Source organism: Periplaneta americana, chromosome 6 (genome assembly GCF_040183065.1).
Source record: "Periplaneta americana isolate PAMFEO1 chromosome 6, P.americana_PAMFEO1_priV1, whole genome shotgun sequence".
In the NCBI taxonomy this organism is placed as follows: domain Eukaryota; kingdom Metazoa; phylum Arthropoda; class Insecta; order Blattodea; family Blattidae; genus Periplaneta; species Periplaneta americana.
In genome coordinates this window covers 137465445-137486075 of record NC_091122.1, presented here as the reverse complement: position 1 = coordinate 137486075, position 20631 = coordinate 137465445, and the positions used below count along the sequence as shown (strand labels likewise).

General features: G+C 35.5%; 1 protein-coding gene across 2 annotated transcripts in view; it reads right to left on the bottom strand.

Moving 5' to 3' along the window:
* Positions 1–20631, bottom strand: part of LOC138701778 (sodium-independent sulfate anion transporter-like) — a 109561-nt gene that overhangs the window by 6230 nt on the left and 82700 nt on the right. For both annotated transcript variants that reach the window (XM_069829033.1, XM_069829031.1), the window contains exons 2-8: positions 20334–20521; positions 18394–18589; positions 10747–10967; positions 5416–5587; positions 3578–3742; positions 3189–3350; positions 1723–1863 (exon numbers count right to left, since the gene is read on the bottom strand). In XM_069829033.1, coding sequence (XP_069685134.1) covers positions 1723–1863; positions 3189–3350; positions 3578–3742; positions 5416–5587; positions 10747–10967; positions 18394–18589; positions 20334–20519 — 1243 coding nt within the window. In that variant the 5' untranslated portion in view covers positions 20520–20521. The remainder of the gene's footprint in view (positions 1–1722; positions 1864–3188; positions 3351–3577; positions 3743–5415; positions 5588–10746; positions 10968–18393; positions 18590–20333; positions 20522–20631) is intronic.

Here is a 20631-nt window from a genome sequence, read left to right as displayed (position 1 = left end):
GGCCTATTATTATCGTTACTGTAGTCGCGTCGCTGTTATTTCCGGTGTGGCTCCTCCTCCTCCTTGCTTACGTCCTAGGAAGTGTAGGCTCTATAAAGACTAGGTATGTATAATCGTTCGCCATTTTAGTTCTTTCGTTGCCGGTTGCGGTTAGCAGACGACACTATTTGCCGCACTGATAAACATTATCACGTCATGGTTCCTGTGATAGTCTAAGGAAAGAAAGATTAAAATGGAACCTTGTATTTCTCAAATAACGTGAGAATTATGGAAAAATTTAATAGGAGCGAAAATAATGAATATTACAAATTTTCTGTGTGTTAAAGGTAGATACATGAGAAATACAATCCATTTCGATAAAACAAACATATTTCCACCAAAAATGTCCAAAACCTTGACTCTCTCAGCCCACGATTTTGTGAACACTGAAAGCAGCACGAGAATGTCTATAATAAGCAACAATCCGTCCTTTCTCCTTTAACAGACAAAAATTGATACTTCAGTTCTCCGCGAAGCAAAATCGCTCCTGTTTAACTCGCCGTAACTCGCAAATCAGTAAAGATTTTGAGTAGCAGCCACTTTTAAAAGTAATATACAGTCTTTCTAAACATTTTTCTCGCTTTAACCTCCATCTAACGTGAAAAATAAAACAATTTGTCGCTTATCAATTTTTGAGGGTGTCGATTTTTTGCTCACTTTCCAAAAAAGATTTTGATTCCGAATTTTTTCTTATGCTTTCCTTAGAGATTTATCCATGAATCCTAAAAGTTACAGCGCGATTGATTGACTCATAGGAGCTATGACATGATAATGTTTAAGGGTGCGGTAGAGATAGTTTTCGTCTGCTTGCTGCGAATACAACAAAAGAACCAAAATGGCGGACGATTATACTCACTATTTACAGTCTTAGTAAGTGCACAACGTCATCAGCAGCGAATGACAAGACGCAGACGTTTAAATGTATCCGACATGTAACGTGATTGGCTGCCGGAAATAAGAGCGACGCGACTATAGATTTCCACAAGGCAGTTATCCCAGTGTAAACGAAGTATTTCTTCAATTGTCATTCATTCCCAGAAACTATCACACAACTTTGTAGGTGGAGAGAGCGTTAAATTCTACGTCGATGTAGATGTTTCGTAGCAGCTCGAGTTCCTCCAAACCAGTGGTTCCCAAACTTTTTGAAGGGACTATCCACTTTTGAGCGAGACATTTCTTTGCGACTCCCCCCCCCCCCCACTACCTTATCGGTACTTATACGTATCTCCATCCCCTAAAAAACAACGATAATTTTACTCAAAACCAGTGGGTACCATCCAATTTCTAATGTAGCAGTATCTGCAACCTGCAAGATGAGAACTAGGATTATGCAAACCAATTTTGGAATTCACTTGCGTAGCTACTGAAACATTTTTATTTTTATGTTCAACGTTGTTTATGTTTCTATATAAAACATAAATTAGTTTTATTAAGGCTTTTTTTTTTGTAAATCATCTCGCGCCCCCCCCCCCCTTCCAGCTCTTTACACGACATCCTGGGGAGTCGCGATCCCCACTTTGGGAACCACTGCGTATAGGTACAATACAACACTGAGCATGACAAGCACTTGTGATCGAATTTGCTACTTCTATAGCCAAAAAAATAAAGATTTGAAGACAGAAAACATTTATATTCGTGACAGAAGACAATGATGCGACTTAACGATTTGGGTTTTATACTTACTGTTGGATTTCCACATGAGCTTCACCATGCTAACTTCCACCATGAATAGCACAGCGCAGATGATCACAGCAGATAGGGTCGCCTTGGGTATGAAGTAAAAATAGGGCGTAAGCAGACTCAATGCCAATATGACCATTATAGCTGGAAGAATAATAAGCTCAATACAGTACATACTTAATGACATAGCAGAGCGATTTGTAAGTCAACGTGCTAATATTAGTATTAAAAGAAGTCAGTGGAAGCATAGAAACACCATCGAACAAATGTACTGTTATCAAAGTTTATGTTAATTTGGGACGGGAAGTCGGATCATAAACATTCATATGTAGATTCAAACAAACTTCCTAATTTTATTTATTTATTTATTTTTGTTTTAATCGGTTATTTAACTGTTCTAAATCAACTGCGAGGTTATCTAGCGTTTGTACAATTGGTGATATCAAGATGGTATTTTAGAGAGCTGAGGTCGAGGATTCGCCATGACATTACCTAATATACGCTTTAAAGTTGGGGAAAAAATCACAAACAGATATTCAACCTATGCGGGATTTGAACCCACGTTTGTAGCCTCGGATCACAAGTCTAAAATTTTCTTGTGGACTGCAGATAAAATAAATGGCTTCATAAAACATATGCTTTCTTATTATACGTTTCTTAACAAAGAAATTAGGTTTATGTTAGTATTATATTTTGTGCAAATATAATTCAACAGCAATACGTAAATTTGAGTACCTATTGTATGGATAGCATGGATTACAGGAAGGGCACAAACAGCCATAGTAGCTGACGCGCCCTTTTTAAACCCCACTAACTAACTGGATTACAGATGAAGGGTAGGCGATTGTAACATGTAGGCCTATGTAGGCTCAAATATCGACGTAATAGTTTGAGAGAATTCCATTTTCTTTCGTACTCAAATCCTGTAAATTGTATTACCTAAAACGCAAATTCAGAAGTTATTGTTTGTTTTATTTTATACATTTTAAAAACTTAGATCTTCAAATTATAACATATTCGGTCGAAAAAAAAATGCCGTGAATCTAATATCAAATACAGGATTCCAATTACAACCTTTTTTTTCAATATTACATATTATAGTTGCACATTTCGAAGTTAATTCCCGATTTACCACGAAAATCGTCTGTAGCTGCATTTAGATTGGCAACAGGCCATGATTGTTTGGCCAAACACCTGCATAGAATTGGAATATATCAGTCCCCTAACTGCCCATTGTGCAACTCAAACCAAGAAATGGATTCGGAACACCTCAAAATCTGTGCTTCAGTGGCTGGTCATGATAATATCTTTGAAAAATATTGGAGTGCAAGAGGTCAAATGAATTTATTGTCAAACGCCTGGCATTAGAAAACAACAACAACACATTTCGAAGTTTTTACTAAATTTTATATGTATATTTCACAATATAATAAACTTAAATATTCAGATTTAATAATCACATACCGTACCTGTATATAGACCACCGAATGGCGTCCGCACTCCGCTGGCATTGTTGACGGCGCTGCGTGTGAAGGAACCATTGATAGGCATGGAGCGCACGAAGGAACCCACAATGTTGCAGAAGCCGAGAGTTATCATCTCCTGGGTTGCGTCCAACATTGCACCACTAGCTGCAATCAGATTTTGAAAATACGTTTTTGATCGTACAGGCTACCAGGAAAATAAAAGATAATAAATAATATCGTTATTATTGTATGATGTTTAATGTATATAATAATAATAATAATAATAATAATAATAATAATAATAATAATAATAATAATAATAATAATACAAACGGGGGATCATACATGCACTATGAATTTCGATAAACAAATGTTTGAATAATATAACTCACAGAAAGATTTTGCAATGGCCACGTTGCCCAGGATAGCAATGATGGGGACAATGGCGATTCCGGATCCTAGGTGTTTAGCCATGTCAAAGAAGTCATGGGTTTGATTGCCATAGAATGTCGAGAACGGAGGGGGTCTGGCTATGGGCAGACCGGCTTCAATGTGACCTGAAATGTGAAGAGATAAGATTTTAATAAGTGCTGAATCTGGTGATAGAAAGAAAGGATGAATAAAGTGCCACCACTGTTCATAATTTAGCACTGTTTCCTACTTTAATTTTAATCGAATATTTATCAGCTAAGATATTATATTTAGCGTTAGTGAAATTGATAATTTGGAGATGGTAATTGGCGAGATGAGTCCAGGGATTCGCCAGAATTTATCTGATATTCCATCTACCTCGAAAAAAGCCAAACCAGGTCATTAGGTCAGATGGGATTCCAACCAACACCCGAGCGCAGTCTTGGAGCTCACTACCGTCTGAGCTACACCAGTGACTTTCGCAATGTTGATGTGGAAGTAAACATAACTGAACTTGAAACAAGACAAGTAAGGAAGAGATACTCATACGAATAAATAAGTTTGGAAAACAGTAATATAGTCATTTACTGTAACAATTAAATTTAGTCCATCAAACTGTAAGAATGTTTCTTTTACTCCATGTAGCTATATCTTTAATAGTATGTATATGTTTTGTACTTATGAAAGAGCTGTATCAGTGTCAAGTATAGATGACTCTGTTTTTAATTATCGCATATTGTAAATTAAAGTATATTTTCTTTTTCTTTACTTCTAATCGAAAGAGGTTTTCCTGTAACGTTACATATTATATTGAAAGTACTGTAACAAATTTTGTTTTATATCATTTATTGACATTATTATTTGGAATTACAGTTTATTAGCCTTTGTGTTCATAATTATCTGTCAGAACTCAAGATAATAAAGATATCACTTATTATGAAATTCCGCAAATATTTTTGGATCATAACTTATTCTGCATCTACATCTATAGTATGTGACTTATGTAAAATATAATGTATAAATTTTAGATTCAGTTGGATATTTTTATTTTTACAGAAAAATTGCAGGTAGGCTATTTGTATATAATTGTTTTAGCTTTAAATCTGTTATGTTTAGTGTTTCTTATTATCAGGTGCCAGTTTTGGAAGGTGTATGGTTCTAAAATATAAAAGAGTTCCACACAAAGTTGTACGAAATGCGATACATTATCCCATTTAACGTTAAATTTACAGTAAATAGCTGAAAAATTTAGAATAAGAATTTGTAGCTAAACGTTGAGATTTAATAAACAGAATTATCGCACTAAATTTTTCAGAGTTAAAATTTTTCATGATCACAATAAAAATATTACGTACATCTACCTCTTTGTCATTACTACCACAGTTTGGATAGATGCACCTTGAAATTAACATGAGACGTTAGGATATGCATAGGAGTAAATTTAAGGATAGTTGTTTGACCATTACATTTTTTTATTTTATTTTATTTTATTGAATCGACATTCGAAATTACTATTTCGTTGAAAATAAAGTTTCTGGAGAGTCTAATTGGAAGTTCATGACGGTAACAGATGGTGTTCTAGCAAATCTTGTAGGATTCTCTTGTTTCTTTACATTTGAAAACATGACTGCTTCAAACATATACATACACTGGTGACATTAAAGTTTATTCACTTATTTGAGGTGAATAAAAATAAAGATGAAAGTATTACAAGAAAATTTATAACATAAAAGTCTCAGATTTTTTTTCCTTGCAAAGACTGCCTCCTAAGTCTCAATATTTGTGAACTAAGGAGTTAGAAGTAAATTCTTATGAGTACCTGTAAGTTTAAACGGAGCTTTTCCATTGTTTTCAAAGCCATATGCCATAGCAGCACAGATCACCACGACCATCGCATTGCGGCCGGTAGCAATGAAGAAGCAGAGTTTACTGATTGCTTTCTGCTTGCTCGTTTCCATTCCTTCCTCTCCTAGCTTTACATCCTTCAATTTCTGCAAGAAATACGACATTCATACTTGTTGCATTGTGAGTATACATAATGTATTCGTTTGTTTATTTATTTATTGCTACAACATAGTCTCAAACCACTATCGTGATTTCATATCCACTTAGATTGAGGTCCCCGGAGTGTCCCCGAATTTAATAATTTGTCCCCAGATATTTCCGGATTTTCAGTGTCAATTATTATAATTTTATTGAAATGCTGTTGAATATCTCAGTGACTGGTGTATTCATTCATAACATAAGCTGTATGTGGGATATATGTGAGAAAAAGTTGAAGAAACAGTCCATCAATTATCTTCAAATGTAGATGTACTTCATCTGGATGAAATAATTTATTTCATGAAATTTATTGCTTGAAGAAACACGCGCCTTCAGAGAAAATAGGAAAGTGGAATGAAGAAAATGCTGATCTTTACTCAAAATGAAGTGACAATTTTAAAATTGTCTCTAAGAAAATGATTTTCTATGAACAACTCCAGAAGTTGATTGAAATATCTCCATGTCTTCCTGGAAGTAATGCTTCAGTGAAGAGAATTTTTTCTTCAATGAATATGTTGTGGAGATTCCAAAAATCAGAATGAGTTTAGAAACTGTTTGAGCCATGCTTCCTATCTTATCCAACTTCAACATGACCTGTCAAGAATTTACTGAAAAATTTGGGGATCCAGAGAAGACCTACTTAAAAAATTCACTATTCTGAAAAATACCGACAGTTAAGTAGAATTAATATTTTAATGTGTAAACAGAATGAGTATTTTAATTCTTTAATGCGTGTAGAAACAATGTACGTGAATGACAAACTAACAGAAATGTTAAAAGTAGTTTTTTCATATATCGATATCTGTCCCGGAAAATTGTGAAAAAAAAATCTTGTAACCTTTTAGATCGTATATGCATGTTCGCTGTTAATGTCATATCATATGTTGTAGTTGGAGGATTTGCGTCGTGTCGATTCCATGTCACGGGAGTCCCACCATTTGTCTGTACAATGTCAAGTTGAGAAAACCCAGTAGTACTTAAAATTATGAATACATTGGACACTTTCGAAGAAGAATATGTATACTTTTTTCTTCGAATAATTGCAATGCAATTCTAAAATCTGACTTCAATGAGACTAGAATATGTTGATGTATGAATATTGAGAACTTTGTTCAAAGTACTCTAAAATAATCACATAAAATTTAAGTGAATGTTAAGTGTCTTTTGATCTTTGAACACATAATCTTACTTGCAACTAAGTCTAGTTACCTATTACCTACAGTAATGTATGAGGAGCAAACTTTCAAAACCTCACATGTCCATTTCCAGAAAATACACTTCAGATGCCAAAAACTTACATCTCTGCAATGAACAAAATATATTAAAGATTATTTTTTTGCTATAGATTCTTATCAAATTACACTATAGAAAAAAAATGTTGTTGTTGTTGTTATGTTGTTTTCTAATGCCAGGCGTTTGGCAATAAAGTCATTTGACCTCTTGCACTCCAATATTTTTCAAAGATATTATCGTGACCAGCCACTGAAGCACAGATTTTGAGGTGTTCCGAATCCATTTCTTGGTTTGAGTTGCACAATGGGCAGTTAGGGGACTGATATATTCCAATTCTATGCAGGTGTTTGGCCAAACAATCATGGCCTGTTGCCAATCTAAATGCAGCTACAGGCGATTTTCGTGGTAAATCGGGAATTAACTAATTCCCTCTTTACCCTTTCCTATCCAGTCCTCTGACTGAACCCTTACTTTCTTCGACCCCGACAGCATTAGAGCATTCGAGGCCTAGGGGTTCATTTCCCTTTCCTTCCTCCTCTTCCTACTTTTCTGTTCCTAGTGCTGACCTGCTATGACACTAAAATCGTCCTCCAGTGGCTTAAGGAGGGAAAGCTGGTGATCAACAAGATCTCCCAGCTAGGTCCAATGGACCCGTCGACCAACAGCAGGTGTGGTCCTCCAGACATTCTGGGGATTGTGTGTGAATGAAGTAGCCACCAAAACGTTAAAATATGGTGTTCACTTAAATCGGCTACAACTTGCCATTTAACTCCAATATGAAATGAGTACCATTAAGGTAAAATTATCCGGAGGTAAAATAGTCCCCCAATCGGATCTCCGGGCGGGGATTACTTTAATGATACAGAATCAACTAAACATCTTACAATGGAATGCTGGCGGTATAACATCAGCCAAGAACACTGAACTAGCCAATATAGGGGAGAGTTGCCTTATTTGTACCATTTTACACATTTTATTTTTTCTAATTTTTACTGACAAATGTTGAATCATTTCAATATCGACATCTTAATTCCTGGTATGTTGGGAGGATTTTCCTAAAAATAAAAGTTTACTTCAAGTTAACACAGAGTCATGACGTTCAGTTTCCCAAATGTCTGCAATGAGTACAAATTAGGCAACTGGTTTCCTAAATTTTACCATTGGGTTCCTAAATTGTACCACATATAACAGGGCATCAAAGTTCTTGCTGTGGATGGTGTGCCCATCAAGCAACAGCAATACTGGCCTTTATTTGGTAGGATGGACGGAGGAAATGAATTGTTGCATTCATTTGAAGAACAATTCAGATTTGATGTAGCCAGTTTCTGAAACTGTAATAATAATGACCAGTGGAGCACCAACAGACAGATCATAATCATGGGAGGAATATATTGACCAGATGCACTGGCACATAGTTGTATTCACTCCTTTTTCTCCGCTCGATATCACACCCACTTCTTTCTTGCCTTTTCTAGCTACGATTTTCTGTGTCTTCTTCTGTACTGTGGGGAAGCCACTTTCGTCCACATTGAAAATTCTCGTGGATTCCAATTTGTATCTTTAACTAATGTTTTCCAGCAGATCGAAGAATTCATAGACACGATCTTTGTTGAACCCTTTCGCTCGAGCCATGGATGTTGCCTCTGTCTGCTTACACTATTTGGGATGTCTCGTCAGATAGGCTGCGCATAATACCATTTCTTCAATGCTTGGTCCTTTTCACGATTGAAATTAAGTGGCAGTCCATTTCTCTGAGCTATATGAAAAGCAAGTTTCTTAACATCTGTTGGAGTTAATCCAAATATCATTTATTCAAACTTTAGAATGTGATTTTGATGTGATTCAATTTTTGCCGAAAATACTGTGGTTCTTCCAAACGATTTCACAACTCCATTAGCAATTACGTTTTTGTATTTCGCATGTTTTAGTATTGTAGGCTTAGGCACATTGTACATTCGGACATATTCATTTATTCCATGATCGCCATTCATATATGCAGCAACAGCAAGTTTTTGCCATTCTGGAATTAATGTAAAATGCAATTATAATTTGTTACAAAGAAAGAAACTTAAAAACGCCAGAACATGAAATGTCGAAATTATTCGATTAAACTCTAAATGCATAATTTATTGTGTTTATGCTATTTTTGTCACAGTAATTTTTATTATTTGTAATGAACGTCTGACATGATTATTTTAAATTCAGAATTGAATGTGTTTTATTTCCTAAAAATAAAAACTACCGTATTATATTCATAGTGAAATGATTAGAAGTTAATAAATTATAATTGCTGATTTAAATTAGATATGTTTTTCTTCAAACGTCACTATAATTTCAACCATATAACGAAAGTTCCCTATATTGTACCGGTACATTATAGGAAACTGAAGCCGGTACAAAATACGCAACCTCACCATATTTTCTTTGTTAAATTCTTGCTGCTTAACGGTTTCTAACAGAAGTCTGCAACTTAATGACAATTACAATATATAAATGTAGTTTTAAATAATATATAGCGTTGTGGACTTCCACTTTCCTTTCGCAAGTAATTGTTGTAGCCAGGTAGCGCAAAAACTAGATTGAAACTACCTAAAACAAGTTTTTTCACTTCACGTCTGCACAACACAACCCACAGGCTCCGTCTCTCATAAAATGGAATATTTGTAGATGTAGTTCACAATGTTTGACGTAGATGACAACACTTATCAAGGAACTAATTTTCAAGACGGTGGTACAATTTAGGCAACGGTACAAATTACGCAACTCTCCCCTACTCTCAGATAATAATATAGAAAAAAATTCGTTTATTACATAGACACATATTTGTAGCATTTTCTGAAACGTGACATGTCAGATTTTGAAAGTTTGCCCTCATCTAATGCTGTCGAATATTTTGTCTTAAAAGTGTCAAATTTCGACAACATTAAGATCGAAGCTGCACACTTTGTGTAATGGAAAGACAGCTGAATTCTGAATTACAAAATTTCCCAACACTGAAGTTATTTGAATTTTATATAGGGGCCATAATCAAACGGAAATAGACAGTGAATTGATTTATAAAATTAATTTAAAAGCATTAAAACGCCTGAAAGAAGTGTTGGGTTATAAATTGAAATTATACCTCGATTGCAAATTAAATAAATTATTACGATCATTTTCGAACTTTGGACTGTAGAACAACTCTCATAATAAACAAAATATTTAAGAATTTATACGAGAAGGTAAGAAATATGAAATCCTAGAGGGAGAAATAGGAAGGTATTTTGCACGACTTCAGCACATTAATATTGCAAGCAGAAGCAGAAAATACTCGTAATAAGATATCTGCTTGCAGTACAGTAAATGACCTCGTTCATATTTCACGAGTTCATTAGTATCTGGTAGTGGAGTTGTAAGTAGTAGTTCATTTGTTCAGAATTGCACGTTAATTAATGTAAATATCTAATTAAAAATTTAGAAAGAAAATTATAAATGTATGTTAAATAAGTAATATTAACACAATTGAAATATCTGAAATATCATATTGGAAATTATGTTACTTGATAGATAAATGCAGTATGTAGGATTACCTCTATATTATAAAATAAAATAATAATATACCGTATCCAATTATACTATATAAATTAATCAAGACACTTTAATAAGCATTTCAAACATTTTGAGTTCATTAACCATCTTTTGTGAAAGTAAATTAAAACATGAATGCAACTTCTGCATTGTACTTAGCTATCAGAATAAGATGTAATATTTATCACACAAGTATACTTGCGAAGTGTGCTGCAATACATTAAAAGCAGGTTATAGGAATATTGTTGACATAATACTAACAGGATGTAAAAGGAAATAATTTAAGTAGTGTATTAAGTTTAATCACCCTGAGACAGAGAAGAATGATGATGCAGCATACACCCAGAACTGTGTCCCACAGCTCTGTTTCCCCAATATGCTCACATAATTTTTTCCAGGATTCTACGAATCCTTCAGACTTGTAACTGAGGCCAAACAGTCCTTTGACTTGGGAGCTCGCGATGATAATGGCTGATGCCGATGTGAATCCAGCGACGACCGGAACGGATACAAACTCCACCAGGAAACCTGTACGTTCAAAGAAAACTTCAGGTCAGTTAATTTCAATATTTGTAACAGAATTTAAAACTTATAACATTAGTTCGAATTAGAAATTGAGTAGGTACAAGTCAAGAAATACTATAGCAAGAGTATATGAAGGAACAGAAATTGAAGCATGTGGGATAATGTTATATAAAAAGTAGAAAGAGACACAACATCCAATTTCTATGCAATACTAAAATACATGAATAATGATGTTAAAGAAAATATACATTTGAATATTATAGAAATTGTTGTTGGACTTCTTCCATAAGTAATGATACGATAATAATCACAAGTAATGAAATAAACCTACAACAACTCACAACGAGGCAGGGGTAAGGTAAAATAGATTCGTTATTTTAGATTTCATACTAAATTTCTCGTCATGTAACTTATTCTGTGCTATCTTGACATCGTTAGTTGCATGAAGTTCGTCCGATTAGCTACACATTACACTAATCAGACTTGAGATGTAGGCCTGTCCATAGCTGGGCAAAGAAGAATTCGTGAATCCCAGTGATTCCTGACCTTCAAGCGGTGTAGGTATACTGTCCGCAGAACATACCTCCCTCCCTTGGTACCATTACTCAGTTTACGTGTGTACAAGCAAGCGACAGCAGTGGTTGAGCACTTTTCCACTTCCAAAACACGGAGATTTCCGATGGAATGGGAGGAAGAGTTCTTCTGTTGTAAAAAAGATGACGAAAATGTAAAATGTCTAATTTGTAATAAGGTGTTAAGTGACTTTCTTCGAGCCAACATTAAACGGCAATATGACACATATCATACATCATATGAACGCTGCTAAATCGAAAGCAAGAACCTCTCTTTCAAATCATAATCTTTCGGCACAGCTGCGTATAGCTGTTACACACATTGCTCCACATTTTGAACGTAGGCTATAGCCAAGGTTCAGATCAAGACGAATAATTTTTCTACTTCTGTTTTGTGTTATTTATGTTTGAGCAAGGGAAAATTCAAATATCAATTCAATAAACCACAGTCAACTTCTGATTGTATGTAATAAATGATAGTTTGCTAGTGTGCAATGTTATATTGCCTATATTGATTACTTCGAATGAATTGTATCTTTTTTTCTGTACCTTATATGTTATCGATCTCCGATTACACCGTATGGTTTGGAGAGACGGGTTACCAGCGTTATAAGCAGAGTCCGGATTTTTTTGTAATATTGATCCTAAAAATACGTACACCTGTCAAAAAAAAAAGTGGCCGCACTCGTGAACAGCGAATATTTTCTAAGTCCACTTCGGATAACGGTGATGTTACATGATGCATGCGCTCATCGAAGCAGTTTCGGAACTAAGATGTTTAAGCAGGAGCCATTCACAAATGAATCTCGTAGAGCAGCGATAGTATGTTCGCTTAATAATTCGAAGGTTGTGAGTTCGAGCCTTGTTAAGGTTTTCATTATGTTTTGTTATCGTTCTTTAGCGATATAAATAATATTGAAATTGAATATTGAAATTTAAATTCTGTTATCGTTATTTTGTGACATAAATAATATCCAATTATCATTTATATTCTGTTATGGTTCTTTATTGTTATAAATAATATTTAGGTTATCATTTATATTCTGTTATCGTTCTTTAGCGATATAAATAATATAAATTTAATGTTAAAGTTAAAGTAATACAGTTGCATAATACTGGTGTTGATTTTTTCTTCTTATATTATTACATTACCTATACTATCCTGTAACACAATAAAATTAAAAAGGAGTGCCGAGGTTTTGAGCCTGAAACGTTGACATCTAAATTCCGACGTTCTTCCGACTGAGCTAAGGGGGCACAAGTAAAGAAGCATATGCCGAAAAATTGGCCCAATCCCCCTCCAAAACGTCTTGATGATTTGTGGAAGCTCGTCCAAGATGACTGGGATTCCGTGGCTGACTACTGAAAAGACTAGTCGATTCCATTCCCACTCGACTACAAGATGTGATCGAGATGGGAGGAAGCTGGACTAAATATTGAATAGTGGCTTTTTGATTTGTTTTTTGAACTTTTAATTGTTTGAATTTTCTAAGGCAGACGCCAGTAAGTTTGTTTCGTTTATACCACGAAATATATTTTTGTTGAGAATATAACCTTTCTTTCCTTCCATTTACAGCCATAATATCATAATAAATAATGATAAAGTCATGGCATAATACATTCATGAACCTGATGTTAATTACTAAAACAGTCATAAAAGAGATAGGGGCAATTATATTTTCGCTCTCTCTTAAAAAGAAACATATAAAGCACTAGATTGTGTTTAAACGCACAACCTCACGAATACCAGACTGAAACACTACCATTACGCTACAACAATAACACAAAAAACATTTTAATTACAACTGTAGATATCAGGCAACGTAGTCCAACAACATGTAACATCGTCTGTCTCTTAATTGTAGCGGAGATACCCGAAGGGAACTTAGTTTCTAGAGAGCGGCCACTTTCTTTTGACAGCTGTACGTAAATATGTAGCTAAAAAGCTCAAAATATATAGTAAATATGTAATATTAAAATTGCATAACAATATAGATAATAAGAAAATTAATTTCATATAAATTAGACATATTTTATTATGTCACGATATAGTTTTTAATGTGAGTCTACAGTTCACCAAGACGTGTAGCACTAAGATATTTTTTCATATTTTAGTACTTAAGTTCCGTCGGCGCTTGGACATAATTTATGTCCTTATACGCTGAAAATGATATCTCGACATTTCTTGAGGTTATTGGTGCATATTTAAACAGACAGATGTGGCTGACAGCAATGTCTTCTGGAGGGTTGTGCGTTTCTCTGCTGAGGATCTGGCTAATAGTAAATAAACTGGCTAACCCCGATTTCTTTCAAGAACTGCTTCGAATTTTTTCACGACTTTGTTACCTCAGTTCTACAGACAGCACTGAGTTTATTTTTTGCGTCACAAATGATGGCCATCAATTCCATGAGTGAAAGTCCGATTGTTGAACAGACGGTGAAGTGACATAAGGGCGTTATGTAGCGAAACCTGTCAATCGCCTAGGTTTTTCCAGTGTTGAGGATAAAGTACAAAATGACAGGATTAGCAGGAAAATACCAGGTTATACCTGACTGCAGAAATCCGGTATCTCATTATGTAGTGAAAACTTGAGTTTAAAATAAAACTGTAAAAATATTTCTATAATTTTGTTTTAATTTATGCTGAAATATTAATAATTTTCTTTACAAGGTACTTAATTAAAATACATTTTCCTTTAACTATCTTAAAATATGTAGTATTAAGCGAAATATGTAAAAATATGTAGCATTAAAATTAAGTCTTAGTAGCCCAATTTGCCATCGTTTAGGGTTTTTAGACAGATACATACTAAGAAAAAATTATGTAATTACATAACAATCCGGACTCTAGTTATAGGACAATGACGCTATTACCGATACCTATATGTTCTCTAATTCATTATACTCTAGTGAAATCTGAATATATTTGCAACATTTACCGTTATAATCCGTAATTCAGTAGACTAATTTTTAAGTTCCTGCAGATAAAACAAATCCACATGGAAAGAATTATTTTTTTTTTTTTCAATGGCAGGATCAGGCTGTAAGACCTTCAGTATAAAGAACAATATTGTATCCGGGAAACGACGTATTTCAATTTGTGTAAACTCCATGAGTCCATGACCAATTACACAAGATCGTAGCGTTGATTGTTTTAGAATAGATTTGAAAAGATTACATAGGCCTATTTAAAACAATTTTAAACTGCAGAGATAGTTCAGCGACTATGACTATCTCTGTAACAATGTAAACATGGCGAAATAAAGTTGGTAGCGTACTATAAAATATACCCTATTGCCTTTTGTGTCCACAACAAATACTGAAGAACCGATTTATTCTAGACCTCTATGATATATTGGCACCTTTTTGTGAAGAGAGAGTTGTAAAACTGATCATGCACTGCGACCTATAGTATATTGTGCAATGGTGATACTGAGCCAAACATATCTGCAAATTGTTACAGTAGTATTATTATTACTCTCAATATTACGTAAAATTTCTGGACATTTGTGGTGGTCAATAATTTAATTACAATGACATATCGAGATACGTGAAGGTCTTCTGACCGATGTGAAGATCTCTGAAGTTACATTACTTCTAACATAATTTTGGCCTTTGTTTTCATTTTATGAAAGGATTGAGTCTTTTGGATAGTTTCATTCTCATTATTATTATAAAGTATTCCAAAGCAGAGGAACTTCCTGATTATGTTGATACCATAACATAAAGTGATCATTAAAGATAAGACATTAAGCGCCTTGGCCTATCCGTTGCATTTTTAACCAGAAATGCTGGTGTTTGAACTATACTGTATGTGCACTTATCAATATAGAAACGGATATGTGTGTGTGTGTGTCCAATACCTATCAACTTCACTTTCGTGATTCGGGTTCCGCATACTGCGGATAGATGGCAGGACTGTGCTGACCCATTCTAAGTTGCACACCACTTCGGCGGGCCACACTGTGCATGATGTGTATCTGTGGAGAGTTATGTTGTGTACTAGGATGAGTGTATGCGCAAGTGTAATGTAGAGAATGGGTGAGGATGATGATGAAGATGTGGGAGAGAGAATGGAAAACCCGGTGCTGGCACGTAGCCTTCTTCTGTCGAATAGCACTAAGGGGCCCTCCAGGTTTAATGTCCCCGTCGACGGTGAATCACTATCAACAGTAACATATGCCTTCTCTTCATATGCACTGCGGAGAGATTGGGATTTAGCCTAACTCTGGCATATTGGTACACAATCTAAATATCGTTATTTTCATAATAAGTACAATATCGATAGGCTATATCAATATATCTACTGTAGGGTAAACATTGGTAATTTCGTAATAATTTCATGAAAATTAATTTAAAATGCAAATGTGTAAATATATCCTTATTTCGATTTTTTCATCTAAAAGACGATAATTTGCTGTACAAATATGGACACACAAAAGATTTGACACGTTCTTGAATAAGTGCCAAAAATCACTTTTACAACTTAAGCTAAAAGGTTGGTTATTTCGTGCTAACCTTGGTAATTTCGTGATATTACATTGATAATTTCGTGAGAGGTAGAAGAATTGTGTAAAAATTCATTAAAGTCAAATGAAATTCTCATTTATTGTTACAAGACTTCAAACATAGTAATTCCGTCTAATATTCGTAGCAAGAAAACATAGAAATACATATCAACACATAATAAGAATGAAATCAAAGTAAAAATTGAAATTGAAAAGGGATCTTCTTTGCCCTGAAAGGGTGAACACTTTTATTGCGGACTTTACTATAGCCTATATTACTAGGGTAACTCCAAAAGTAATGCATAACATTTGTTTAAAAATTATATTTTTATCCTACAGCTTTGCTATTTTCACAGAATGTAGATACATCCTTTAGGAACAAAATGTCACTTTTCCACATAATCCCCGTCCCTTTCAACTGCCTTACGTACCTAGGAACGAGGGCCTGTAGACCAGCAAGGTAAAAGCCTGGACCAACACGTCTGAGCCACTCTTTAGCAGCGTGCACAAGGGAGTCATCTTCTAACCTGTTCCGCGAAGGGATCCTTCAGTTTACCAAAGAGATGGTAATCGCACGATGCCAGTTCAGGACTGTAAGGCGGATGTTTCAGTGTTGTCTATCCGAATTTTCTGATCTGGTCTGTGGTCTTGTGACTGACATATGGCTGTACGTTGTCATGCAATAGCAGAACATCCTGCTTCTTCCGATGTCGTCGAACACGACTCAGTCGAGCTTGAAGTTTCTTGAGAGTTGCCTCATATGCGTCAGACTTAATGGTGGTTCCGTGTGGCACGATGTCCATAAGCAAGAGTCCTTCTGAATCGAAAAACACAGTAGCCATAACTTTTCCTGCCAAAGGTGCATTTTTGAATTTCTATTTCTTTAGTGAATTTGCATGATGCCACTCCATTGTCTGCCTCTGTCTCCGGTCCAAAATGGTGGAGCTATGTTTCATCTTCTGTCACAATTCTTGCAAGTAAGTCATCTAGCACTTATCATTGACACTTAGCATGATAAAAAATCAAACAGAAGCTACACTGAACCCATTGCTTCCCCGTTTTCTTTTTTGTTATCACATCTTATCGTCAGATTTCTAAAATTCGTATTGTAATACAAATTTTAAAATAGCATAAAATGTAACGCTTAATACTCAACAAAATTTCGTCTCAAACAGCTAAGATTTCTATCAGTAAAGCTAAGCCTATATGGCGACTACAGCTGTATCTAATCTAATTCCAGAGACATTTCCTAAAATTTCATTAAGATATAATAAATCTTTGTACCAAATATCATATGCTTGCCTTTAGTAATAAGCCTGTAATGTAATTACAAACATCCACAAAATTTGTACGCCTGAGAAGTCGACGCTAACTTGCTCTATCCAAACATAAAAGCTCACTGAAGCAGCTACAATAGTCACACAAAGCGTAGCTGTATGTTTCTGGAAACTGGACAACATATGCAATCCCTTGGCGGAAATTTGAATCTCGTAACACCATTGGTTAGTTCATGAAAGAGCAAAGAAAAAGTATCACGAAGTAACCACTGCCACGAAATTACCAATGATTACTCTATATGCGATTTGACTGACATTTTAGTTTTACTACAGTTCTGGTAAATTTTCTCAATGTGTCTTACATGTATGTATGTTTAGTAAGGAGCCTGAAGACTAGTTGGAACTTCGTAAGTTACACCAATCAGACATCACTCGTGAGGCAACTAAGCCGGGAGATTAATCTTCCTATGGCACATATCATCAAGTGAGATGTACCGGTACTGCCTGATAATAAATCATAATATATCAATCAGAATTTCAATCAGAGGTAGTATCTTATATAAAGTCATTTGGATATTATCTATACCAGGGATACAGAACTGGCGAGAGAGGGGTGGAAAGCGTGGGGAAAGCGTTGGTTCACCATCCACAGTCCACCGGCGTTGAATGACGTCACTGTGATCCGTAAGCAATCACATAACAGAGACAGTGAATACAAATCTCCTCCCCTACCAAGTCAATGACTCGTGGGTGGAAAGAAGGGATGAGTGACCTATTCCGATGAGTGACGCAACGCCACAATTGCCGCCTAGTTCAACAAGCCTTACCTATAGGCCTACCAATGTAATATCGATAGGCCTAACCATATCTCTAGTTTGAACCGAAGTAGAGAACCATCTGAAGAGTAAATAACTCAGGAGAGTGACATACGATTTAAATATTTAAGTAAATGTATAGACCTCAATAGAGAATAAACCTAAAGTGGTATATACACTTACAGCTTTTAAAATATGATCTTCATATTTTAAAGTTACCCGAAGAACAATAAACGTAAACGAATTCATAAACTGACCTAGCTGCAAAATTCCGCATACAAGGACCACGCAACCGGTGAGGAAGCAGAGGAGCACTGCCATATCGGGGCTCGTGTCATGCGTATACGTTAGCGTGAGCAGAGAAAGAAGAGCTGTGGGTCCGATGTTCACCTCCTTGCAGGTCCCGAAGACGATGTACACCACAGCGCCTGCCAGCGCCGAGTAAAGGCCATACTGCAAGGATAGAGACAGTCTTAATTGGATGCTGTAATAGTCTCTCAGTGTTTAATTTAGGTAATCGTTATATTATGGCGCTGTCAGAATCTCACTAATTGTGAATGTCTATTGTTGGTTCACAATCGTTTACAAAAGTGGGGACGGTGGGGGCCAAAGGGCTCAGTCACTGAAGGTAATAATGATCATCTTCATTGTGTCATTCTCGTAGCTACCTACTTATTATTAGATCTGAGCTTCGGGTACTTATATTCGGCTAAGAATTACCTACTGGTTTTCAAGAGCGATAGCTTTACAGCCTCACTTCCTATGGAAGTAAAGTAACAATAGTTTTTTGTCGCGCACGTTAATTAAATCTGTATTTTAAATTAAGGGCTCTAAAGGAAAACTTACTAAAATTTAAAAAATAAACATTTCTAAATATATCTTAATACGTTACCGCAAGGATGATGAATTCCACCTCAAAGGTTCCCCTCCAACTTAGAAACTGAAAAGGCCGCAAAGGTCTTGATTATCATATAGGAAGTGTTGATAGTCACAATTTATGGGTTTATTGCACTTTATATTCTGCACGATCGGAATAATGACACTCAAGCGACTAATGTCAATGTTATTTTGTATTTTTGCATTGTAGATGTCAGCACTAGAATTGAGATAGAATAAACACGACGACGCCGATTAAATCTGTTCCAATAGGGCCATAGTCCACTACATACGTACAAATCCCACTTGAAATAAAATTGCCTGATATTTTTAATGTAATTTTTTATTTCGAATTACGTACAGTAGTGGCAAAAAAACCGGACCGACCCTTATAGTTGATTTCAGAGCCTTGTTCATTCCAGTGCATGATAGACTGGTAACTAAGACGTTCGTGGTTCGAATCCTGCCTGGAAAGGGAACTGTTTTGTTCCTTATTCAAATTTATTCCAAATACTTTTCGATTGCAGCGATATTTTACTATTTAATTAACTTATTATTCCCAGAACATGAATTTTACCAGCAATCGAATAGTATTGAGAATAAATTTGAATAAGGAACAAAAAAAAGTTTCCTTCCCAGGCAGGATTCGAACCACGAAAGTCTTAGTTACCAGTCTATCGTGCTCTGGAGTGAACAAGGCTCTGAAATCAGCTACAAGGATCGGACTGGTTTTTTTTCCACTACTGTACATTCGCTATCCATGTGGCTAATGACATATTCTCCGAGAAAACTTTTGAAAACTTATCAATGAATATCATAGCATTTTAATGGCTACTATCGCCTCATCTACCTACATGTCAAAGTCAACTTTATGGTTCCACTACTACTAACAAACAAATTTAATATGTGTTTTTCTCGTAATTTCGGATTTTTATATGGATCATTTAACAAAGGTATATTACTATTGTACGTGGTTCTGTTGCGCCGGTGATAGATGGTATTTGGCGAGGTACGTCCGAGGAAAAGCCATGGATGTACGATATTTAATTTACAGTTGACAAAACCTATAATAATATAAAAAAAGATAATCTGACCAAGCTGTATTCGAACTCACGCTCGAGTGCAGTATTGGAGCACGAGTTCATCCCGCTAATCCGTGAACTACACCGGTGGCCTTAGTTATGTTATTTTGTCATGTTTATTAAGGTCACTGAACAATGGCTGAATATAATTATTGCAAGGTTATGTGCCGTTTATGAAATTAAAAGGTAAGTACCTACATAAGTTTAGCAACGAGATATTTGATTCTGCAGCCACTTACTTGGGGGTGAAGCCCTGCAAGGGCTGCATATGCGATGGACTGGGGTATGAGAGTTAGCCCCACGGTGATGCCTGCAATCAAATCTGCCAGTGCTGTGCTAGGTCTGTAGTACGGTAGCCAGGTCAACACCGGCAGCCTCTTCAGCGCCAGCCGACGAACATTATTGGCACTCAGAATGTCCAACATGCCTGTAACAAACGCCTTGTGTAGATCGACCTCTTGATTATCACGGATAAATGAAGTACCATATAGTATGATCACAGTCTAGTATATACAGTCACGAAGCTTGAGTTGTGAG